This window comes from Elephantulus edwardii, unplaced genomic scaffold, assembly GCF_000299155.1.
Source record: "Elephantulus edwardii isolate Elephantulus edwardi_28Jun2011 unplaced genomic scaffold, EleEdw1.0 scaffold00242, whole genome shotgun sequence".
Lineage (NCBI taxonomy): Eukaryota > Metazoa > Chordata > Mammalia > Macroscelidea > Macroscelididae > Elephantulus > Elephantulus edwardii.
The window spans coordinates 1,199,229-1,225,794 of NW_006399992.1; the positions used below are offsets into that span (position 1 = coordinate 1,199,229).

General features: G+C 37.6%; 1 protein-coding gene across 1 annotated transcript in view; it reads left to right on the top strand.

Annotated features, from left to right (window-relative positions):
- Positions 1-5,013: 5,013 nt before the first annotated feature.
- ZNF326 (zinc finger protein 326) overlaps positions 5,014-26,566 on the top strand; it is a 41,058-nt gene continuing 19,505 nt past the window's right edge. The window contains exons 1-9 of the mRNA XM_006898965.1: positions 5,014-5,299; positions 5,536-5,799; positions 8,037-8,081; positions 16,301-16,336; positions 16,440-16,551; positions 18,505-18,910; positions 21,127-21,325; positions 24,412-24,523; positions 26,167-26,314. Of these exons, the coding sequence (XP_006899027.1) occupies positions 5,014-5,299; positions 5,536-5,799; positions 8,037-8,081; positions 16,301-16,336; positions 16,440-16,551; positions 18,505-18,910; positions 21,127-21,325; positions 24,412-24,523; positions 26,167-26,314 (1,608 nt within the window). The remainder of the gene's footprint in view (positions 5,300-5,535; positions 5,800-8,036; positions 8,082-16,300; positions 16,337-16,439; positions 16,552-18,504; positions 18,911-21,126; positions 21,326-24,411; positions 24,524-26,166; positions 26,315-26,566) is intronic.

Consider the following 26,566-nt stretch of genomic DNA (forward strand, 5'->3'; position numbering starts at 1 on the left):
TGCTGGTACCAAGAGTATTGATTGTGGACCTAAGCAAGCTGAGGCTGTTAACAATATCAATCTCTTCACCATCTATAAATTGGCTGAGTGGTGAGAATCTTTGTTTTCTTGATGTTGAGCTTCAATCCATATTGAAGGTTGCAGTCCTTGACCCTTTGCAGCAAATGCCTCAGGTCCTCCTCTGTTTTGGCAACTAAGGCTGTTTCATCTGCACAACAGAGGTTGTTGGTGAGTCTTCTTCCAATCCTGAAGCCACACTCTTTTATAGAGCACAGCATCCCAGGTGATCTGTTCTTCATATAGATTGTAAAGATATATGATGCATTCCTAGCAGACAACTTTGTTAATTTTCAACCATATAGCATTTCCTTGCTCTGTTCTGATGACTGCCTCCTGGTCCAAATATAGGTTTCATATAAGCACAATCAAGTGTTCTGGTATTTCCTTCTTCTCAAAGTCAGCCACAGTTTGTTGTGATCCACACAGTCAAATGCCTTTCCATAGTCAATGAAACACAGATAGACATTCCTCTGGTACTCTCTGCTTTTAGCTAAGATCCATCTAACATTGGCTATAATGTCCCTGCTGCCACAGCCTCTTTTAAACTCAGCCTTTACATCTGGCAGTGTCCTATTGTTGTACTGTCCCAGTCATCTTTAGATAATCTTCAGAAGAATCTTGCTTGCACGTGGTATTAATGATATTGTCCGATAATTTCCATACTCAGTTGGCTCATCTATTTTTGGAATGGGGATAATATAGACTTCTTCCAGTCAATTGTTCAGGTGGTTGTCCAGATTTCTTGGCACAACCTGGTAAGCACATCCAGGACCGCTTCTGTTTGTTGAAATATGTCAATTGGTATGCTATCAATTCCTGGGGCCTTGTTTTTTTTGCCAGTTCCTTCAGAGCAGCTTGAACTTTCTCCTTTATCACCAAAGGCTCTTGATGACATGTTGTTTCATGAAATTCTTTGGTGTTAGCCAATTCCTTTTACTATAGTGACTGTGTATTCCTTCCATCATCTTCTGATGCTTCTTGGGTCATTCAACATTCTGCCCACAGCATCCTTAAGTATTGCAACTCTAAGCTTGAGTTTGTCCTTCAGTTCCTTCAGCTTAAGAAATGCCAAACGAATTTGGCCCTTTTGATATTTCAACTCTAGTTTTATGCACATTTCATTATAATACTTTGCTTTGCCTTCCTTGCTGCCCTTTGAAATCTTCTGTTCAGATCCTTAACATCTTGATTTCTTCCCTTTGCTTTGGCCTCTTGGTGCTCTAGTGCAATGTTCAGAGTGTCTCCTGACATCCATTCATCCATTTTGGTCTTTTCTTCCTCTGTCTTTGGTGTTGTGGGTGGTCTGTTGTAGGTTTGTTTTTTTCCATTTGGTAACACTCTGTGTGTGTGTTGTGTGTGTGTGTATATATATATTTGTGCCAACAATTCAATTCCACAGATATTTATGAAACAATTATTCCTGTCAGACATTACAAAGCAGAGTACACACACTAGGAAATGGAATAGAGAGTCTCTGTTTTTTACAACACTTCTTTCAGATAGGATCTTAGCTCTGTTTTTCTGGGAAATACATGCTATAAACAGTTATTACCTTGGGGAAAGTCTAAATTGCAGAAACTTAAATCTATGACTTCTTGTAAATACAGTACTCATGGCCCCTCAGGGAGGCTAACTTTTTCATTGACATTTTTTCAACCCCTTCTTTCTTTTTAAAAACATTTTAATTGTAATGTTAAGTTTACAGAAAAGTTAAGAGTTTCATTCATACATTGCTGCACATTTTTTTCCCTATAATTATATTTTATTAATTTTCATAAACATTTACAGAGATTTTGGGCTTCCACTCATTCATTGTTGCATTATTCTCTCTACCCTCCTCCCAGTTTGTTCTTGTCCAAATGCCACAGTGCTTGTCAAAGCCAGTTCTGATTAATCTTCTTTGTCAGTGTGTCCTTTGCCATTCCCTATCACTCCTCCCTGAGAGAGACTTCACCCTGAGTCATAAGGAAAAGAGGATGGCGTATTCTCTTAGCTACTTCCTGCTGAAAAGGGACGCTGTGGGTTTCAGGGTGAAGATCTTCTCTCACTACTCTAAAGGGCCCCTTTGGCAGTAGGAAACACATAGACTATTATGGAGATTGATTTTGGAATTTAGATGCACTCTTATTGATTGTGCTTGGCTGTACATGTTCATATCCTTGAAGATGTATCATGGGGGTGTTGCAACCTAGAAGACACAAATTTGACTAACAAGTTATAAGTACATGAGTCCAAAAATTATGGAAAAGTAAAAGAAAAGATTCTTTCATTGTTTTACAAACCCTCCCCCAGGTCCCCTCCACCATGTAGCCCTCGCTCTAGTCTCCTGTGATGACAGAAATACCCAGTTATATCTCTCTTTTAAACGGTTCTCTCCCTCCTCTGTTTCAGTGCAGTATACATTATTGAACCCATCTTACTCAGTCTCTCCCCAACCCCAAGGACAGTCCCATTCTACAACAGTGGCATCATGTAATATTTGTCCTTTTGTGACTGGGATATTTCACTCAGCATAATGTTCTCCAGAGTCAACCATTTTGAATAATATTGCATGAGTTCCTTGTTTTTTAATGCAGCATAGTATTCCATTGTGCGAATATACCACAGCTTCTCTAGCCATTCGTTTGTTGATGGGCACTTAGGTTGTTTCCAGCTCCTTGCTATCGTGAACAAAGCTGCAATAAACATGGGTGTGCATATATCTGCTTGGATGTCAGCTATGGTCTCTTCAGGGTATATTCCCAGTAGTGGAATTGCTGGGTCAAATGGTATCTCTATTTGCAACTTTTTGAGAAAGCGCCATACTGCTTTCCACAGGGGTTGCACCATTTTACACTCCCACCAACAGTGAATCAGGGTTCCAGTTTCTCCACAACCTCGCCAGCATTTGTTGCTTGCTGTTCTGTTAAATTTTGCTGCACATTTTTATCCCCTTTCCCTCTCTTCCTTTCCCCAGATCACTTTTGTTTTTTTAATATTCATTCATTGTTGCACAATTACTTCCCTCCTCCCCTCCCTTCAGTCCTCTTTGCAATGTACCTCCTATTCTGGGCTGCTGTCATACATATAATGCCTAATCATATATTCCTTTTAAACAGTTCTTTCCTTCATCTGTTTCAGTGCATCTACCTATCTATCCACACTTTTCCTATTCTCCTTCCAAACCCTTATGTGAGATCTGTTTTATAACAGTGGTGCCACACAGTATTTGTCCTTTTGTTACTGAGATATTTCATTCAGCATAATGTCCTGCAGGGTCACCATGTTGTGTAATGTTTTATGAATTCACTGTTTTTCAGTAGTGCATAGTATTCCATTGTATGAATATAACATAATTTTTCTATCCATTCATTTGTTGATGGGCACTTGTGTTGCTTCCATCTCTTTGATATTATAAATAATGCAGCAATAAACATGGATGTGCATATATGTGTTTCAGTGGAGGTTATGGTTTCTTTATGGTTTATTCCCAGTAAATAGTATTTCTATTTCTAACTTTTTGAGAAAGTGCCATACCCCCTTCCATAGTGTTTGCACCATTTTACATTCCTCCCACCAGTGAATAAGGGTTCAAATCTCTTCACAGTCTCACCAGCACTATTTGCTGCTCTGTTTAATTTTTCTATTGTTGCTGGGGTGAGATGATATAGTTGTTTGTACTCCTCCGTCTTTTGCATTCTTCATGGATGACATTCTCCCAGAGCTCATCTGGTCTTCTCCCATTAGTATTCAAGGCCTCAAAATTGTTCCTGAGATGGTCTTTAAATTTAGGAGGGATAGACTCAAAGTTAAACTTTGGTTCTTGTGGGTTTTTCTTTAGCTTTAGTATGAACTTGCCTATGCGTAGTTGATCTGATCCATGACCAGCACCTGGCTTAGTTTTCACAGCTGATACTGAGCTTCTCCAGTGATTTTTAAGGTAGTTAATAGCAAATATAGTTAATAGGGAGCTCTGGTGGCCTAATGACCAGCAGCAGCACTGCAACCCTGAAGGCATGGGGTTAAAGGCCACCAGCAGCTCCAAGGGAGAAGGATGGGCAATCTCCTGTGATTAACAGCCTCTGGAAAACAGCTGGAAGGTCAGCTATGGGTCAGTTCCAACTCAATGGTAAACAACAGAAAACAGAGATAATCTTTTTAGCTTACTTCTTAGTTTGTCTCAGAATTCATAATTTTCTTAGGGATTGAAGTATTTGCAGTATACCATACATGGATAGTCTCTCTTAAAAAAAAAAAAAAAGATTTACAGCCTTGGAAGTCTCTTGGAGGGTCACTATTAGTCAGAAACAACTTGATAGAAATAGGATTGTTGGTTGGTTGGTCTTTTGTTGGGTTTTTTCTTTCTTTTTTTAATTCTGTACCAGAGCAGATCTCCAGGTCAGTTTTGGGAGTGGCAACTGTTCCTGCACCCTTACCTCTATCAATCTGGTTTTGTTTACACTATTTGGTCCATTAATTTAATTTTTTTTTTAATCCATGACAAACTATCCCAGGGTCATATTGCTGTGTGGATTAATCTTTGTTCACTTTCACCAACACTTATTTCCTAAGCGGTAGTAAAACAATGGCAGTATTTTCCCTGTAAATTTTCAGAGTACTTTCTTTTTCAACTTCAAAACATGGTAATACCTATCAGAACAAAACCCCTCATTGCTGAGAAGTAGCTGACCTTCCAGCGCCTTTTCAGAGGCTGTTAATTCTAGTAATAGCTAGTGTGCCCAATTTCCACACACACACACACAAAAATTCCTAACTAGCCCTCTGTTATCCTCGGCTCAGAGTTCTTCTAAAAAGTCCTTATCTTTCGTGTCTTCAGAAACTTCATTAAGTCCTTAAAAACAACAACAAGGCAGTCATTACTATCCAATCAATAAAAAGCAAAAGGTCGGCACGTGGTTTACTAGTTTGGGCAGGAGGAAACTATTCCAACTACTGTTCTTGCTAGGATCAAACATGGCTGTGCTCAGCCAGCCCGTCTCGGGCACTCGGTTCGCTTTCCTACCACTCCTGCCAATCTCTAGCGCATTCCCACCACCTTTGCCAATCTTTGGATGTCCTTCCTTCCTCCTGCGCGGCTCCAGCCGGTCAGTCTTCTGGAGAGTGACAGACGCCCCACTTCCCGCCTCCACGCGAATGCCCGCCCACCGGGTCGCGCCAGCCAATCGCAGGCTGCGTTACAGCGGCTGGCAGCGCCTATCAGCCCCGCCCTTCCAGCCTCGGTGTGGCTTGTGGCTGCCGAGTACGTAGAGTCAGTTTCCGTCGTCGGTGCAGATCGCCTGGAGCCGCGTTTCTTGCTGTCTTGCTAGAGCTCAGCCCAGCGTCGCCCCGGCTGTCGGCTCCGAGCCTTAGCCATGGACTACGAGGAGGGTAAGTGCAGCCTCTAGCTGGTCGCCCTGTCGGGAAGGAGGCGGGGTGGCCTTCGCCGGGGGGGCTGTTAACCGACTCAAAATGGCCGCGTGGGCTTTGTTCTGCGAGATCGAACCTTCCTGCCGCCGCGGGCCCAGTTCCTGGAGGCAGACTTTTTAGGAATCTGGGCGTCCCAGTGTGTGGCCTGTCGAGCGGGGCCGAGGAGGCCAGAGCCGACCTCGGCTCGGAGAAGGACGCGCCCTGAAGCGCCAGGCGCCCGCCCGCAGGGGTCGGACTCGCCCTGGCGGCCGGTGCGTGGAAACCTCCCCTCCCCCGCCGCCGCCGCTTCCCTGTGCGGCGCAGACGGGGTGGGGCTGGGCCCCTGTCACCCCCGTGAGCCAGGCCAGAGGCCAACCCTTTAGTTTTGCGATGAGTCTCCACCACTGATTACTTCTCGCCACATTTCAAAGGCTTGGTCACATGATGCTTATGGAATCTCCCACTTGGAGACCACTTTAAAAGCCACCTATAAATAGTAGGTATAGGTGGATATCTGTACAGAATGGAAAGCAAGATACACATCTGGCTAGTAAACGAGGATATTTATCTGCCAAACTTACCTGACCGTTAATAATTAACTTGAAATACTTCCGTGAACCAAAACATTTGCCTGTGGATTAGGTAGGGATGGGAATCTAATTAATCTGTGTTCTTGCCACATAAAGTATTAAATGCTTATCAAAATCAGACCTGTTCCCAGGCGTCTGTGCTGGATTTACGAATTAAACTTGTAGCAGTTGACAGGTGTCTCTGCTGAGTTTACGAATTAAACGTGTGGCAGACGGCATTAGTCGTCTCATGTTGTTATGTGCCATCGAGTCGTTTGCGACTCATAGCGACCCTGTGTACAACAGCCCTAAACTCTGCTCTGTCCTGTGCCAATCACACTGTCTCTGACACTCCCATCCCAACTATCTCAGTCAACGAATCAGTCCACCTCATAGAGGACCTTCCCCTCCTGCACCGTCCCTCCACCCTCCCAAGCATGATGTCCTTCTCCAAGGACCGGTCCCTCCTTACAACATGTCCAAAGTATGTCAGACGAAGCCCCAGAATCCTTGCCTCCAAGGAGCCACCCGGTTTAACCTTTTTCAGGACAAATCTGTTTGTTTTCCTAGCAGTCCATGGTATTCTCAATACTCTTCTCCAGCACCACAGCTGTCTCATACCTGCTTTTAAACCATTTGCACAGGCTCACAAAGTAAAATTAACTTGACCTTCTCTGCTTCGTTAACTTTTATCAGAATTGGTGTTATGATAAAATGCTTTGTAGTGACAGTACTAAGAGACTTGGGAAAAAAATTGAAACTGATTTTTATGTTTCAGTGTAAAGCCAGTTTTAACTCCCACCTTTAACATTAAGTGAGGTGTGATTTCAGCATGTGAGTGTTACTAAGTGATCTTTTGATCTTAATTTGAGTTCATGATAGAAGCTGCTAAATTTCAGGGTATGAGACAGGATTGGAATAATCCTTTTGTGGGTACTTTGCATTGTTGAAGTTAGGGGCCAGTAGCCATTCTCCTTTGAATTAGGCAAGTTCAACTATTAGCAGCAATAGTACACGCAGGTGCTTTTGTTTGGTTCATTGAGCTTTGATCATTTTATAGAGATAGGCACCTTTTTTAAACGTCCAGAGTTGAGAGTGAACCTTACTTTGTGTAGTTTCAAAACCCTACAGTTTAATGATGGGACCAGTACTTACAAGGTCACCAGACTTTTATCATGGGGATTTGGGGCCAGTGGGAGACTGACACCTCCTTTGCCCAGGGCAGTAAGAGAATCTATTGTAGATAGTTGCGGGGGGAGGGGGAAGATAAACAACTAAAAAACATCACAATATGTTTGCTTTTCTTACTGCAGTTCTAAATACTGCCAGTGATGTCATTACTACAGGTTTAAATACTATCAGTGATAAGTACTCCCTCTTACTACTCTCCACAGCCCTTACTCTTTTAAGAGATGGAATTTGACTTAACAGTTTATAAATATCTAATTCTTTTTGGTGCACTAGGTTTCTTTTGTATACAAATGGCCATTTATATTCCTTTATTTCAGTTTTGTAAGATTAACTATATTAACATTTATTAAATTAGTTTGACAAGGAAATTGGTAGCAAGTTTTTGGTTGCCCTGTATCTTAAGTGTATAAAACACAAGTACATAAATCCATATGCATTTCTCAGAGAAGGTCTTGACAGACTAGTAGTAACATTGTATGAAACATATTTCAGGTATTTGTATTATTTTATATATAATTTAATCTGCCTTCCATTTTGCAACTTTGTATAAATCTATACTAGGTCCTGTCTGTTAGCTATCTAGATAGATCAAGTACTATCACTAATCTTTCCTATACTTTAAATGGTCAGCCTCCCATTTGAAGAAGTAGTGAAGAGATGGATTTATTTCTCAAATGAAATATTAATTGATAATTTTTGTAGCCATTTTCTGCAGTTAATTGCATTAATGGTATTTGAAAAATAGTTTGCTTTTTTAAAAAAATTGAGTATATAATTTTGTATTCAGTATTGCATATTGCACTAATTCTTTTCTGTTAAATGTCCTCATAGATTACTCACATTCTGCTTGCAGAAATGCTTACCAGGGCTTTAATGGTAAGTATCCTCTTTAATTTGCTCTTAATTTTGTTGAACTATATTTTAATCTTTTCATATTCTTAATAAAATACCAGTGAAAAAAACTAGTTCCTTGCTCCCACCAGTGTTTTGGTTCTTGATAATTAATATCAATCTTACTTTAATAAATGCCATACTATATGGTATTTATACTAAGAATTTGGGATCCAGAATGTTGGAAGGAATTTTGATTAGTTTGATTCTTATCTGTTTTGTTCCAAGAGGCCTGACTACATTCTGAGTGACAGATTATAAGACACTGACTTAATTCTTTTTGTTGATTAGGTATTTTGATACTGAAAAATGCTGGATGAATGATTGGAATATGGTTCTATGTTAATTCTTTTATAATACATTTGAATATGATTGGAATATGGTTCTATGTTAATTCTTTTATAATACATTTGAATTTTTTGAGGTCCATTGTCTTATTGCATCCAAATAGTGGTGTTAGATGAAGAGTTGTCCAGAGGTGTAAATGAAGAAGATATTTACTGACTTGCATATAATGTTAATAGTTGTGACTATAGCGTTTTAATAGTTGCTTGCCAGACAGGATAATTAAACAGAAGTGACAATGCACGAAGAAGTTAAAAACATTTTCTGAAGGTTCTGAGGGAGTAATGTTAAGCATCTTGATAGTCAGATGCAAGTCCTGTTGTGTAGAAGAAAGTTATCTGTAATATATCCACAAACTAAGCAAATAGGAAATGAAGAAGACTATATTTTAAAATTTATTTAAATAAAATTTTTATTTTATGCAAGGTACTTACAAAATTCATCTACATTATTTTTCAAAGACTATTATTTTTATAGGTATAATTGCTTTGAGCTCTGGTGGTCTTGTGGTAAGGAGTTGCACTGGCATCCCTTATGTATGCAGTTCAAAACCACCAGTTACTCTGCAAGAGAAAGATGGGCATTCTCCTCCCATGTGATTTTCTGCATCTGAAAACCTGCTGGAGAGTCAGCTGTGGGTTACTTCCAACTTGATGGCACACACTATTTATATTCTCTAAAGGTGTAGAGAGGATTTGAGATACAAACAGCTCAACATGTAGAAAATAGTCAATATATATTGAGTGAATGCTGAGGAAAGGAAGCCATTTTTAACCTGAGAGTGATATAAAATTACTAAAGGACATTTAGTTTGCTTCTAGTAGGTGCACTTGAAAGCTAGACAATTAGAAAGTGGTTTCATAAATTTAGATATAAAGATTTAGGATTTATTAAGGTTTTCCCTTAAGTTTAGTGATTCTCATCTGAGAGTGATTGTTAGAATCCAGGAAACTTGGTTCAGTTCATACTTTAGATGGCTTCAATTTTAATCTCAGAACAAAGGGCCCTAGGGTAAGTGTTGTGGAAAACCACTGGTGAACTAGTTGGTGTAATGAGCAATGCATACTTTCCAAGTATAAGAAGATTTTTAGATAATAAATAATATCACCACTAGTTTTATAAGAAGAATCTTCAATATTGGGAAGATGTTATTTAAAACTCAAGATGGTGGATATAATTTTTCTAAAATACTCATATTTTCTTGTAAGCTCAAATTTGATTAGTATTATCGTCAGCAACAGATAATGCCAACTCTTTCAAGTGACAAGTTTTGACAAAGTATCTACCAAATACCCAACTCCAAAAAACATAGTTTACCTGCCAATCTTTCTAGTGTAATTAGTATTTCTTGTAAAAAGTGACAAGTTTACTTTATGCATCAAACACTCACACAAGGACTTTTCCTGGAAACAGCCATTATATTTTGTTTTGCAGCTCAGTGGGTTGATTTATACTTTCCATTTCACTGCAGGTAACAAAAGAAAGATGTGTTCTTAAGGATCACATTTATGATTTAACAAAGTTAAGAATTTTTACACTCTCATCAGAACATTGCTGCTTGGAGACCAAGATGACAAAGCTGCATTGCACATATTTCGAGCATGTTGCTAGGAGAGGTTATTCCTTGGAGAGGGATATCATGCTTGGAAAGATGGAAGGTTGATGAAAGGAAGACTTTCAACCAGGTGGATTGACACAGTGACGGCTGCAGTGGGCTTAAGTGTGTCAGGAAGTGTGCGGATGGCACAGGATAGGACTTGGTTCAGATCTGTTTATCGTTAATATCACATGCAAGCAAGATTCTGCTGAAAATTATCCAAAAATGACTGGATCAACACGTCAACAGAGAACTGCCAGATGTGCAGACTGGGTTTAGAAGAGATTGTGGTACTAGGGATATTATACGGATTCTATAGGAATGGATTATATAGATAGATTATATAGATGGATCTTCGCAGAAAGCAGAGAGTACTGAAGGAATGTTTGCGTTTTATTGACTATGCAAAGGCTTTTGACTGTGTGAATTACAGCAAACTATGGTTGACTCTGAGATGAATGGGAATCCCAGAGTATTTGATTGTGCTTATGCAAAACCTAAACTTGAACCAAGAGGCAGTTGCCAGAACAGAATAAGGAGATACTGCATGGTTCAAAATCGGGAAGGGTATCTGCCAGGGATGTATTCTTTCTTCATATCTTTTCAATCTGTATGCAGAACAGATCATCCGGGACCCTGGGCTGTATGAGGAAGGTGGCATCAGGATTGGAGGAAGGTTCATCAACAACCTGCATTATGCAGATGACACAACCCTGCTTGCTGAAACTGAGTAGTACCTGAAGCGCTTGCTGCAAAAGGTCAAGGACTGCAGCCTTCAATAAAGATTGAAACTCAACATCAAGAAAACAAAGATTCTCACTACTGGTCCAATTGGTATCATCGTGGATGGTGAAAGAGATTGAGATTGTTAACAGTTTATGGTCTCTTGGTTCCACAGTCAATACTCTTGATACAAGCAGCCAGGAAATCAAGAGACGAATTGCACTGGGAAAGTCAGCCATCAGGGACCTCTCCAGAGCACTGAGGAGCCGTAACGTCAGACTGGAGACTAAAGTGTGCCTGATCTGGGCCATAATCTTCACAATTGTGTGCTATGTGTCAGCTTGCTAGTGACTAGAGCTGATAGAGAATTGATGCCTTTGAGCTGTGGTGCTGGAGAAGAGTTGAATATATACCATGGGGTGTTGAATATACCATGGATTGCTAGAAAAACAAACAGGTTCATCCTGGAGAGGGTGAATCAACACTGTTCCTTGGAGGCAAGGATTCTGAAGCTTTGTCTGATGACATACTTTGGGCATGTTGCAAGGAGTGACCAGTCCTTGGAGAGGGACATCATGCTTGGGGGAGTGGAGGGACTGCAAAGAGGAAGACCCTCAATGAGATGGATCGATTCAGTGATTGGGGTAATGTGAGTAGGTGTGTTGGAGACAGTGAGGTTGGCACAGGATAGAGCAGGGTTTAGGGTTCTCGTACAAAGGGTTGCTATGAGTTGGAAGCAACTCGATGGCACATAACAACAACAACATGGGTCATAGTGATGGTATCTAACAACAACAACATCAGAACATTATTAGGAGAAAGGGGCTTTTCCCCCCTTGCTATAATTTCTCTAAGATGTTTAAGGGTACAGTGATTGCTAATACTGTTGCTTTAACCTTGATTTGTGTTAAAGTACCAGCACTGTTACACATCAGTGCAGCAGTACCTTCCTTGTAACTATCAACTCCATTGGAAGATGGATGTTGCAATATTGTTTATGAAGATAGTTTTGGTTAAGATAGTTTTGGCCTTTTGTACCCACTCTGGAAGGGTCTTGGCATTGTTCAGCAGACCGTTTTTTGGTGGCCTAGTGTTCAGGAGCTACACTGGCAACTGTAAAACGTAGTTCAAATCTACCAGCTGTGTCAATAGAGAAAGATAGACATGTGATTTACAGCCTCTGAAAACCCACTGGAGGGCCAGCTGTGAGTCAGTTCTGACTCCACGGCACATAACAATTGCATGTTACAGGATAGGGCAAGGTTCTGATCTGTTTGCTTAAGTTATAGTTGACTTGACAGTCGTGCAACAGCTCTCAAGTATACAAATTTTTGTACAAATCAGATTCTAATAATAAGACTAGGACTATATATTTAAGATAAGGTCACAAATGGGTGCTAGACGAGAATTGTTAGTACCATGTCACAACGTCAGCCTTTTATAGATAGAAGAAAGTAACTCTGCTGATTGATATTTGACTTCAGAAGATGAAAGTATTTCAGTAAATAGGTTTTTGGAGTGGTAACTGAGTGTCTTTCATGTTGTTGTTGTTATGTGCCGTCGAGTCACTTGCGACTCATAGCGACCCTATGTACAACAGCCCTAAACTCCGCTCTGTCCTGTGCCAATCGCACTGTCTCTGACACTCCCATCCCAATTATCCCAGTCACTGAATCAATCCACCTCATAGAGGGCCTTCCTCTCCTGCGCTGTCCCTCCACCCTCCCAAGCATGAAGTCCCTCTCCAAGGACCGGTCTCTCCTCACAACATGTCCAAAGTATGTTAGATGGACCCTCAGAATCCTTGCCTCCAAGGAGCCACCCGGTTTAACACTTTCCAGGACAAATCTGTTTGTTTTGCTAGCAGTCCACAGTATTCTCAATACTCTTCTCCAGCACCACAGCTCAAAGGCATCAATTCTCCTTCTATCCTCCTTGGTCATTGTCCAACTCCCTGGTGCATAACAAGTGATTGCGAAGACCATGGACTGTTTCAGACGCACCTTAGTCTCCAGAGAGACACCATTGCTCTTCAGTACTTTGGAGAGGTCTCTAACAGCAGACTTTCCCATGGCAACGCGCCTTTTAATTTCCTGGCTGCTGGTGCCAAGACTGTTGACTATGGAGCCAAGCAAACTAAAGCTGTGTACAATCTCAATCTCTTCACCATCCATCCTGATGCTGCCAATTGGTCCAGTGGTGAGAATCTTTGTCTTCTTGACATTGAGCCTCAATCCATATTATAGGCTGCAGTCCTTGACACTCTGCAATAGGCGCTTCAGGTCCTCTTCAGAATCACAGAAGCCATGGAAGCTTCATATATAAGTTATTAGATGGAGGGCTGGTCAAAGGGAGATAGATGTGAAGGGAGAGGGTAGAAATGGATGGGTATCCTGGTGGATGGTGGAGCAGGGAAATAAGTGGGTAAAGATGCGTGTGAGAAAGGCAGTGACAACACTGACTCTAAAGTTAACTCCGCAATAAGGGATATACCTTTAACTTGCTGGTCTGTCTGATACTTCTCTAAATCTGAACATTCACATTAAGACAGACTAGGAAGAATTGGCCATCCACTTCTGAAATAGCAGGCCTCTGAAAGCCCTATGTGTATCTTTCATGTAGTAGGAAAAATACCTTGACTTTGGAGAAGAGGCTGCCTGTGGGACTCAGGGCAAATTATTTCATATCTTAAAGCTTTGTGAATTTGTAAAGTGAGAAGATTTGAAGATTGCTTACAGTATTCAGGTGACAAGATTCTGGATAGTACCTTTTTTTAAAGTAGTAATTGTTGCCATTATTTTAATTAGGACTCTAAAGTTTTAAATGATTCTAAGTAAGAATACTTAGGGCATGCTGCCAGGAGGGGATCCGTCATTGGGAAAGGATATTATGCTTGGAAGGGCGGAAGAGACATCTCAGGAGAGGAAGACCCTGGATGAGATGAATTGACACAGTGACTGGGTTAATAGGACAGGTGTGTTGGAGACTGTGAGATTGACTCAGGATAGGACAGAGTTCAGAGCTGTTGTACATAGTGTTGCTGTGAGTTGCAGGTGACTAAACAGCACATAATAACAAGAAGAAAGAATTGCAGCAGTTGGCTCTGATATGTCAGAGATTATGAGAATGGCACAGGATAGAACAGGTCTTTTTTTTAGATCTTATAGACTCGTACTCAACAACAACACAGAAAAATTTAGGGAGCTCTGGACTTTGTGTAGAGGAGTGAGGCGTCCGGATTAGAGGAAGATTTATTAACAATCTACATTATATAGATGGCACAACCTTGCTTGCTGAAAGTGGTGAGGACTTGAAATGCTTGCTCCCAAATATTAAGGCCTACAACCTTCAATATGGATTGCATCAACATGAAGAAAACAAAGGTTTCACCACTGGGCCAATAGACAATATCATGATAGATGGAAAAAAAGCTTGAAATTATCAATGATTCCATCTTTCTTGTATCAGCAGTCAACATCTTTGGTACCAACAGATAGGAGATGAGGAGATGTTGAGCATTGGGCAAGTTCCCCTGTCATCACCTCTCCAAAGTACTGAAGTGCAGTGGTGCCAATTTGAAGACCAAGGTGTACCTGGTTCAGGCCGTTGTCTTTTCAGTCACTTGCTATGCATCTGAGAGCTTGACAATAAATGAGGATGATAGAAGAAGAATTGATGCCTTTGAATGGTGATGTTGGAGAAGAGGACTGATTATCCCATGGATTGCCAAAAGAGATATTTCTAGGGAAATGTACAGCTAGAGTGCTCCTTAGAGGCAAAGATGGCAAAGGTTCAACTCTCATACTTTGAGCATGTTGATAGGAGATGCTGTTCCTTGGAAAGGGATAATCCATGGACATGCTTGGATAGGTGGAGAGTCAGCAAAAGAGGGGAAGAGCCTCAAGATGGAGTGACATAAGATGGCAGCAGTGTGCTCAAGTGTGTCAGAGATGAAGGGATGGCACACGATAGGATAGGGTTCAGATGTGGTCATAAGGTTGCTCTTAGTTGTACTTGACTGCACCTAACAAAGTAACAGTGGTGTAGTCTGTAAGGTGTTGCAGTACTCACATAAATATGGTTCCTCTGGTGGTTCAAATCCAACAGTGGCCCTATGGACGAAAGATGGGCAATCGCATGTGATTTAAAGCCTCCAGAAAACCTACTGGAGGGTCAACTATGAGTGAGTTCCTACTTGATAGCACAAGAGAGAAAAAGAATTAAAATTCAGTATTGTAAAAAATAAGTAATTATTCATGTATAAAATTTGAGGAGGATAGGACTGAAGCATTTTACAGGCATTTATAGGAAACATTTGAAAAATATTTCCTCATTTTTATACATAAAAATTATTTAAATACAGTGCTGTATTTTTACATGTAACATACCTGAGTAAGTAAGCACACATAAAATGTATGGGAACATAATGTGTAGGGGTTGCTCAATTTTGTGGGGGGTAGGGGTGTGTATAACCTAGGTGTTATTTGTACAGTGAATTCATTTTGTTAACTGTTGTGGTGGTGTAGCCTATAGGACACTGAACAGCTAGCTAGCTCAACAGGTTTGGCTCTGCAGGGGAAAGATGAGCAGTCTTGTAAGAGTTACAGCGTCCAAAAATCTGCCAGAGGGTCAGCTCTGAGTTGGTTCTGACTCAGCAGCAGTGAGTGTTGTATTTGTTTTTAATGTCACAGGTTAGGACATAGGCAAAATTTGTTCAAATTTCCTTGATAGTCTTTTGGAATTGGAATTTTGTTTCAGTGTACACATTGCTAGAATTGACATTGGTTTTCTTGATTCAAAGTATTTGAGGATTTAAATATTTGTTGAGTCCTTATTTACAGGAACCATAATCACTTAGCCCTATCTATTATTTTTCATTTTTTAATATAAATTTTAATAACTGAAGATTGCTAATTGAAAATGACTGCATCTTTTAATATTTTGAGAGTAGTCAGGTACAGAAAATAATATTTACTGACAAAAACTTTCTTTTTGAAATTATGAACTGCTGACTATTCTTGAGAAAAGAGAATTGTGTTACTTGGCACTGAATTTGCTCTGTCTTAACAGCCACCTTCAGTACTTAAAAGGACCGTTGGTAGCACAGTGGTTCAAGTGTTCAGCTGCCAATTGAAAGGTTGCCTCTTACAATACACCAACTGCTCTGTGGGAGAAAAAGAAAATGTGGCAACCCATTTCTAGAAGGATTTACAGCCTTGGAAACCCTATGGGGCAGTTCTGCTCTATCCTGTAGATTTGCTATGAGTCAGAATCAACTTGATGAACATAATAGAGAATTATGATTTCTTTAAAAATTAAGCTTTGCTAGCAAAAATTTTTCAGCAGATTGTCACCTGTGGTTTTCCATTATTGCTTAGTGTGAGTTTAATGTATATATTATTAATACATTGATAATATTAATGATGAATTATTATCTCAAGTGTTAGATATAAACATCTGATTTCCTGAAAGAGCAGTGGATTTTATATGCATTTTTCTTTTTTCCCTTGACTTTTTTTTTTTTTTTTTCTTCTTTCAGGAATGGATCGTGACTTTGGCCCTGGATCTTATGGAGGTCTGGTATTCAAGAATATTTTTCAAAAATAATTTTTTTGCAATGTCAGTAGAAATGAATAGAGTTTGATTTTGTTTGGTTTTTTGTTTTTAATCTTTTATAGGGATGGATCGTGACTATGGCCATGGATCCTATGGAGGTCAAAGACCCATGGACACCTACCTAAATCAGCCATATGGCATGGATAGTCATGGTGGTGGTGGTGGGGGCAACAGGTAAATTTCTTAATTACTTGACTAAGTAGGTAAGATTCTGCATATGTTAAGTGTTTCTTAGTCATGTTAGGGTACTTGGACTTTCCTATTTGATATTGAACACTCACTGTAAATACTTAAAGGTATTAACTAATAGGCATGCAGATTACCTCATGATTATTGGCAGGCATCTTCAGATCTCAGATAATAGAAAATTATTCCGTTTTTTTAAAATGACCATTTTTAAAAAAAGCAACTTTTCCTTTTAGCTCCTTATCAGTTAACATGGTCTAAACAAATGAAATGAAAAATATATTGATGTTTTTTGGTTTTAGTATTAAAAAAACAATTTCCATATGTGAGGTAATAAGTATAGCAGCAAAGCAGTTTTTTTTACTTTAATGAGTTTAAACACATCTAGCATTATTCATTATTTAAAAGACATTTAAAATAGATAGTCTTATAATTTTAAAGTGTGTTGGAAGGGCATGCTGTAATAATAAAAATGTTCTTTAAGTCATGTTCAGATTATTTATTTGCAAGTACTGCTGATAGAAAAAACTGTTCTAGGCTGGGAGCATTATATTTAGACCATGGGTAATAATATACTTTTGCTTTTTTTAATGCAGTATAGTTTAGATTGTATTTACATTTCACTGTTGTTATTTTGTAAAATTTAGTTTAACAGTGATAGGCTTTAGAGTTGACCATATTTCAGGCAAAGGAATTCTTTTTGAGGCACAAAGGAATATGACTAGAACACTAAGTAGGAAACGTTTGAAGCCGTTGTTGACTGAGTTGGAGGATGCAGATTGCTTAATGATGGACTAGATGATGCTTACTTTCCTTCTGGTTCAAGTGTGCCACAAAGAAACAACTTTACGTATGTGATAGAGATTTTGAAAATTGTAGTTGGAAAGAGGAATAATTTCTATGTGGTTACTAGAATTCAGAGCTAAATAGGATTTGAGTAATCTGCAGATACTTGAACATGTTTAAGTGCTTTATCAGTTACTGCCCTATTGTATTGTCAATGTAATATATAACTGTTTCTGTAAATGTTACTGTTTATATTTCATGTTCAATTGTGGGCTTTATAAAACTGTTGTAAGATGTTAAGTCTTATAATTCATGTTTTGAATTTGTGAGACGTGAGATGACATTTCTTTTGTTGTCTATAAAAACATCAGGAAACTCTTTTAAGAATAGTTTTATGTGATAATTTCTGGCTTGGAAATAATGTTTCAAATTACTATGGAAATTATAAAATGTATTTGTCATGTGCTCTGTAAATTCATATGCAAAAGATATATGTTGGTGATATGTATTTATTCTTCTAGCCTTGTTAGATTTATTAGTCTGTAAGTGAAAAGTACCTGAGGATTGATTATTGGCCTTCAGTAAAATTTGGCAGTTTGTTGGACTTAATCACCAGAGATAACTTCCCAAATTTTGACTATTACACACGCAATGAAGCAGTTTTATGCTCTAGATTATTTGGGATGCAAGAAGATCTGTTCTGTGTCACAAATAGCCTACATCTGTTTAGTCTTCAATTTTTGTCTTTCTGGAAAGCCAAACTATTAGAAATATTTTGAATATTAATATTAGAGATGGAGTCAAAGAAAGTTTTAGTAGCTCTTGAACTGTAGAAAATGTCTTTTTCAAAGACTAGGGCTGGGCTTAATTAATGACAAATATTTTTAATTAACTAGATAATGCTAAAAAGTAGATTTTTAAAGTTAAGGTTTATTAAATGCAAATCTTATGTATAAATGGACTCAGGTAGCTTTCTATCTGGTCACATGTTGAACTGCCCAGCCCTAATCATGTGTGAATAGAATTAGAACTGTGCAAAGCAGTATGGTATAAATGAATTTTAGTTGATAAATGTCAACTGATAATTTGTCTTTTGAATTGTCTAACACTAGTAAGCTTACTTTTGTTTTTTCCCTCACTGTGCAACTTTTCCAGGTTTGGACCTTATGAGTCTTACGACTCCAGGTCTTCTCTGGGTGGGCGAGATCTGTACAGATCTGGCTATGATTATAATGAACCCGAACAAAGCCGCTTCGGAGGTAGTTATGGTGGTCGATATGAGAGCTCCTACCGGAATAGCCTTGACTCTTTCGGAGGTAGAAACCAGGGCGGGTCTAGCTGGGAAGCACCTTACTCCCGTTCAAAATTGAGGCCTGGGTTTATGGAGGACAGAGGAAGAGAGAATTACTCTTCCTACAGCAGTTTTTCTTCACCCCATATGAAGCCTGCACCTGTAGGCTCTCGGGGGAGAGGAACGCCTGCTTATCCTGAAAATACGTTTGGAAGCAGAAACTATGATGCTTTTGGAGGACCATCAACAGGCAGAGGCCGAGGCCGAGGAGTAAGTACAACAGAATCTTTTCAGATTCTTTTCACTAGTCACTCTTTTAAACCCTTTCAAGACCATGGTTTTCAACTAGAATAAACACTGATTATCTCAGTGTGTTTGGAGTAAATTCTGCGTAATAAATTTTAGGTTGACTAAAAATTTTTCTAGCACCTTAGAAAATAAGTGGCAGTATAAGCTGATTGTTTATGAAGTTTTGCCAAATCTACTTTTATTAAAAAGGTGTGGATGTTAAGTTTGGTCTAAAAGGGGTTAAAAGGAGTTGCATTTTTCCGTGTGAACACTAGCAGTTTTGCTGGTGGGATAGTTGTGGATTATTGTAAAAGGTAATTGAACCCTTTGAGCTTTTTAGTAGGTTAAAGGTGCAATGTATGATAAAATGTTTACATGTTGCTGCTACACTCTCAAGTAGAATTTCTTCATAGCTTCTTATTTCACATTCAACACAAGAGATTACAACAAGTTGGCCTAGTTCAGGGTAGTTTAACCTTATTCACATGGTAAACAGTTGTATGTTTGGTAGGTTGTAGAATGACTTGCTTCAGTTTGGTTTTGCTGGTTCAGTCTCTTAAAATATGTCTATTGCAAATTGTTTTATTTTTGCTTTTGTCACTAGCTTTACTACTGAGGAGTCATTTTCTACATGTACAAATAAATTTATGGACTCTTCCTTGGAAGTATTATTTTGTAAATGGCTTACTTGACGTGTTTAATTTCAAATAATGTAAAAAATCATACTGTGCATTCTTAGGTAACTTTATTGGAAATTTTACTTAGTTAAGTTTATGTAGATTGAAGGGCTATTATGTAGTTTGATTATATAAAGAATTCTTGCTGTGTAATGTAAGAAATGGCGTGCTGGTTTTTTTTAAATCCTTGGCTTTATATTCTTAGCAGAGGAAAATACTTTTGATAAACATGTAGTGAGGCACACTTTTGCCTGGTCATTAGCTTGTGATGTCAGAATAGTTTTTATACTTATGTAGAAATTTTACGCTTTTAACAGTTAATCTTATGTAAAATGCATTGCACCTTTAATAGATTAATTAATGAAGTTACCTCCCCAGTACACAAATATAAGCAACTGACTTGTTGCTTTCTGCTGTATTTTGTAGGTTTATAAAAAAATTGTTGGGGCAATAGACTTTGGATTTAGAAATTGAAAACCTATTCCAGTTAAAAAAATTTGGAAAAAGTTTTCCATGCTATATATTATTTTAGGCAGAGACTCTCTTCTTAATGAGACTATACTCAGTTTTATTTTCATGAGATTAAAGCAGATGTTATTCTATATTATACTCATCACTGTTGTCTAAATGAAGTTTTCTTTCTTTTCCTTTTGTTATTGAAGTAGATGAACTGATAGGATCTTCTCTTTCCAGTCATTACTAGTACAGTACTCATTTGATCCTCTCTTTAGATTACTCCCCAGTCATTTTCTTCTAAAGTAAGGGTAGACTGCATTTCTGTGGACACGTGGCCTCTTGGTATAGTGAATCTTGTTAATGACGAGAAGATGAAGGGACACAAAGAGTTTGGTTGCATGACTCTTCGTCTGTAAACTTTTGCTTCTTGGGCTTATGGGTCAGACAATGTTTCTGTAGGTTGGAATGTGAATGGAACTGAAAATACAATTCTTTAATTGGTAATGTGTCTTGGAAGTTATGCTTTGACTGTATTTGATGCTATTGTTCCATCTAGCCTTCTCATTCCCTTTTTAACAGAGAAATCCTAAATGATTTCTTAAGTTTTTTTACAGTTTATAATCCAGATAAGGTCTTTTGAGCATTTTAGTTTTAAGCCAGATTTTAGTAAAATGAAAGGTTTCTTCTAATGTCTTTTCGTGGGAGAACATCATTTAGAAACTCTGAAGAGGAATTGTCATACAATTATACAAGTGGTAATATTCTGACAGGCACATATGTTGTTTATGATCTCAAGTAACATTGAATTGTAAACATTTTTTTTAAATGTAGGAAATACCCATGTTTGCTCTACTGGAAATGAAAATACCAATTCACTGGATTTGAGTTGTATAATAATACATAAACATGTTTAATGTGTTTATTCAGAATGGATGTGTAAATTTAAAGTTCTATTTTGGAAATTCTCAGGTGCAAATTAGTGGATAGATAACATGTAAACTTTAAATAAGTCATGTTTTATCATTGGAAAATATGCTAATATTTCCTGATTTGACAAATTTACAGCATATGGGAGATTTTGGAAATGTTCATAGACCCGGAATTGTTATTGACTATCAAAACAAATCCACCAATGTGGCAGTTGCTGCTGCAAGAGGAATAAAGAGAAAAATAATGCAGCCATTTAATAAGCCTGGTGGAAGCTTCATCAAGAAACCCAAGCTCACAAAACCCGTGGAGAAGGCAAACCTCAGCAAATCACCTAGTAAGTAAGAAAATATAATTGTACCAATTCATAATTTTACTTTATTATTATTCAGTGCTTTTCAAGGGAGCTCTGATGGTATAGTCTACAGGGACCTCTGTCAGTTCAAATACACCAAAGGAGAAAGATGAACATTCTCCTTGTGATTTACAGCCGTGGAAGCCCATTAAAGGGTCAGCCTTGGCCACTTCTGACTTGGTAGCAATGAGAGAGAGAGATAGCATACTTGTAAATATTTTTTCCTAAATTTACATAGAAAAATTGTAAAATGGTTTTAATTGCCAGAATTCTGTTTGAATCCAGTTTAGTGGGAACATTTAAAAGCTGTAATATTTCTACTTCAGTATCCAAAATTTTAGAATACTGGAATTCAATACAGGAATTGAAATTCAGGAAATTCAAGACTTTAACTTTACATCAGTCTTGCACAGGGATGTAATAGCAATCTTGTTTCCATTTGTATTTCATTTTGTAGATGGTATCAACCTTTTTTCAGGTACATTTTAGAATATATTGATTTATTTTCTACTGTGTTATAGTTAATTATTTGTATTATGGTTTAGAGCAAGGGTCAGTAAACCATGATTTGTGTTCTAAATCTAATTATTAGTCTTCAAGCTAATGATTTTTATATTTCACAGGATTGTAAAGAAACACAACAGAAAGAATATGTGGCAAAAACCTTTACATAGCCAGCAAAATCGAAACACAAATTTTCTGTTTGTTTATAGAAAAAATTTGCTAACTCTTGTATAGAGGACTGTTTTGAGAATAAAGATGTCTTTTTAGCATTCTTGATTTAAATTTTACTATTATTGTAGTTTTAATTTAACTTTTCAAACCTAAAGGATAGTTTAGAATGAATCATTGTTGAAGTATAAACCTTTTACATTTTTGAAAAACCTATGTATATAGTTTTTAGTTCAAACCTCTGTTTTGAGGTGTTAAATATATATTCTTAGAGGTGTGTTAAATCACAAAAATCCTCTTTATGAAGACCCAGTAAAGACATTTTTCATTATCATTGTTGTTTTTATTGAGTTAGATCCTGTGTCATGGTGAGCCCTGCATTTTTTGGAAATAGTACTGTCCCTGAGCTACCGTCATGATCTTTGGGGGAGGGGTTCAGATGTTCTAATACTTAAGATATTTTTTGGTTGGTTTGTGATTGGCTGAAAGTAGATCACTAGGCCTTTCTTCCTTTTTTTTTTTTTAAAGTCCGGAAGCCTTGCTGACACCTGTCAGCGTTGCTGATACACCTTCATTATCATAGCAGTTTGCAAGCCTCTACTGACAGGCCAGTGTTGGCTGTGCATGAAGGGCACTGGCCTTAGGGTTTCCAAGACTGTATGTAATCGTTATGGAAACAGACTACTGTGCTTTTTTCTTAGGGATTGACTGCTGGCTTTTAACTGGTGACCTTTTGGTTAGTAGCTGACCAGCTTTCTCTGCTACTGGGACCCAAAATGTGTACTTTTTTTAAAAAAAGCAAACCAAATGTATTGCTGGTGAGCCAAATCTGATGCACAGTTATCTTTGTAATACTGAGTAGGACTGCTTCATGGGGCTTCCACAGCTATAATCTTATAGAAGCAGTAAAATGAGCCTATACAACTGACCTTCCAGTTAGCAGCAGAGCTAATGCACCAAGGGCTCTGTAAATGTATACATGACAAATACGTACTAAACATTTTCTGTGAAGTTTTTGTTCTGAGGAATTTATGCTTTTGTACTAGGTATTTTTATAATGATAATCCTAAAAAGATTTAGGGGAAAAAGCCAACTTAAAATACCATTTCATAATCATTTTGATGGTCATATTTAAAAAAAAAAAATAAAAAGGGGGGGGAATAGTAAGTGTTGGGATATAGGGACACTAAGATCCTAACTAGTTGCTAGTAGGGGATGTGAGATGATGAAGCTATTGTGGAAAACAATTAATTCCCCCGGAAGTGAAATGTAGGTTTTATGACTCAGCAGTACTATTCCTAGGTATTTAGTGTCAAAATTGGAAAAACAGGTGTTTAGATATTTATGGGCAGTGTTTATAGCACCATTAATGACAGTGTTCAAAACATGGAAGCAGTCCAGGTGTCCATTAATAGATGAATGGAAAAACAAAAATGTGCATCCCCACCTTTTATTTAGCAGTCAAAGAAGTGAAGTACTGCTAGATGGTGAAATATGAATATTATGCTGAGGAAATAAACCCAAACAGAAAAGACTGCATGTTGCATAGTTATTACTTATATGGACTGTTCAGGATAGGGAAAAGATAGCAAGACAGATTTAGTGATTGCTTAGAGGCTGAGAATAAGGGAGAGTTGTGTCTGCTAATGGCATAAGGCTGCCCTTTGGGTGATGAAAAAGTTCTAGAACTAGGTAAGTGATGGTTACATAACACTGTGAATATGCTTAATATGACAGAATTGTCCACCTCACATATATTTTACCTTCCTCTACCCATCAAATAAAAACAATAAAAACAGTTCAAGAAGAACTCACTGTTTTGAGAGGGGAGTTTATATATTTTAAAACATTTTGGCAGCACTTTTGTATGAATATGTGAATTCCTTGCATCTAAGACTCCAACATTCTTGAAAGTCCATTTTCATTCAGGGTTACTTTAGTAACCTCCAAGGTGTGATAAACAAGATGATTTTAAGTCATGTGGATATTACTGCTTGAATAAGGATAAGGAAAAAAATGCATGAATTGAATGAAAAATATGTAATGATCATATAGATGAGAAGTGAATATTGCCACATTCATACTAGAAGTATTCAAATAATGTCAAGTTCAGATATTTCTGGTTAAACTCAGTTTAAAGTCATAGTTACTGAGTAAATCTTGTATTTGTACTTTAGGGACTGGTTAGCTGAAAAAGAGTTGTTGTTGATTGCCATCGAGTTGAGCTTGACTCATAGTGACCCTATGAACAAAAGACCTGAAGCCTTTCTCTAACTGTCATCATTTATCACAGTTCATAGTTTCTGGGGTCATGATGTTTAGGAAGTGGAAGCCACTCCTGCTTCCAAGAAAAAGAGAGTGGAGAATTGATTTTTATTTTGTCTTTTTGATATCAGCAAAAACTGATTCCAAATCAGAAGAGAAAGAAAAACGACGAATTGAAGCTCGGCGAGAGAAACAGAGGCGTAGAAGAGAGAAAAATAATGAGAGATATGGAGATGGATACAGGTTTGTGCTTATTAAAATCAGAATATTTGATCATTTAAAAAGTTTTTTATTACATTATTTTAAAGGAGCACAGTACATAATTGGTGATTAGTTTTTGAGTCAGTATGTTTACTTCTTAGTTACAAGGTTTTGCTCTGGTGTTCTTGGTTTGAAGAGTGTAAGGTTGCCAAGAGCAGCTCCACAGCCATGGCAAAGTGTCTCACATCAGTAGTCTTCAGTCTTTACCAATGCAGGAGATCTGGTGTTTTGGGTTTGTTTTTTTTTAAGGCATTTGAGATATATATTTATATGCATTCAGCAAGTCCTTCATAATGGTAATCTAAATTTATAATATCTGGGAAGACAGTGTTCTAAAAAAAAAATTTGTGAAGAAAACGCTAATCTTTTTGAGAAATTTGACTGTATAGAGATTTTATGATAATATTTGATGGGAAAATGAAATGCTAAAAATATTTCAGTTCTTCCCAAGGTTACAACAGTAAATTACTAAGGGAATGATGGGTAATTTTTGTTAAATAAATACTAAATAAACATAAAAGGAGACCAAATGTGCAAGCATTATAAACATGAAACAAAACTTTTAAACAAAAAAGTATACTGTGATTCCCAGTGCATAATTTAGTCAAAGAATTACTGGTTCTTAAAACCTTTAATTTTTTTTTAATATTCAGTGGAATACTCTGCAGCACAGAGGAGCAATGATTTTGTAAATCACTACCTAACTTGGGAGGGACTGGAGAGCATTATGCTGAGTGAACAAACTCAGTTCCACAAGGACAAATACTGTATAAAACCATTATTGTAGAATGAGTATGAAGATCCAGGGCAAGGGTATGGGGGGGGGTGGAAATAGAAGGGTGTAGATGAGTGTGGGGTAGGCTGTTAATTATAGGGTTGCACAATTTCATGGGTGGGTGAGGTGAAGGAAATGGGAAGGATCTTTTGTGAAAAACAATGTATTCACACTTTGTAAATAGAATAAATTAAAAAAAAAAAGTCATTATCTTCAAGAAAATAATAATGTAAAAGTTTTATCAAAAAGATTTTCATCACAATATTAAGAACTCCAAATAGGAAATAAGTGCCAGCTGTAGAGTGTAATCAAAATTAGTATAAGATTTGATAAATCTTTTTGATCAAAACCACTATTGAAAATGAAGGTTATAAAACATTGATATGATAGGAGGACAGTAAAGGTAAAATAGAAAAGCCATATATACAAAATAAAAACATACCTGTAGAGGAGGAAGAAAGACCTGTCTGTAAATAAACAAAAATTTAGGTATTAAGGTTTTAAGGAGAGATGAGACAGTCTGCTCCTGTTAAGATTTACAGCCTCTGGAACCTGATGGTGGTTTGCTGCGAGGTCACATGAACTCCACAGCAGTGAGTTAGGGTTTTTTTCCTACTAATTAAATTGATATAATTTTTGGGTCTTTTTCACTAAAATCTTTCAGTGCACTACTTTTATAAGGAAATTAAAGTTAATACAGTATATTTCTTGATTTTTTTTTTCTCTTTACAAGTGAACTTGTTTGTGTGGTTGTAAGAGATTTCATATAAGGGAATTTTCATATATTCTTGTGTATTCTTTTTAAATTAATAAAATAATACTTAAAAATAACTTTTATCTCCCCCTACAGAACAGCGTTCACCTGTTCATTTTGTAAATTTCGGACATTTGAAGAAAAAGATATTGAACTTCATTTGGAAAGTTCTTCACATCAGGAAACATTAAATCATATTCAGAAACAAACCAAATTTGACAAAGTAGTTATGGAGTTTTTGCATGTAAGTATCTGGGAAGAAGTACTTAATCTGATATTTGAGTCCTTAATAATTTTTTTTTCTGTAATAGTTCCCCATCTTTCTCTCATTTTATGTTTCTGAAATTGTAACATAGGAGCTCTGGTGGAATAGTGGCAAGAAGCTGAGCTGCAATCCCAAAGACATTCAGTTCAAGGCCACCAAACTGCTCCACCCAGGAAAAAGATGGATAGTTTCCTCCCTTACAATTAACTGTCTCTGGAAAAAAAACAAAAC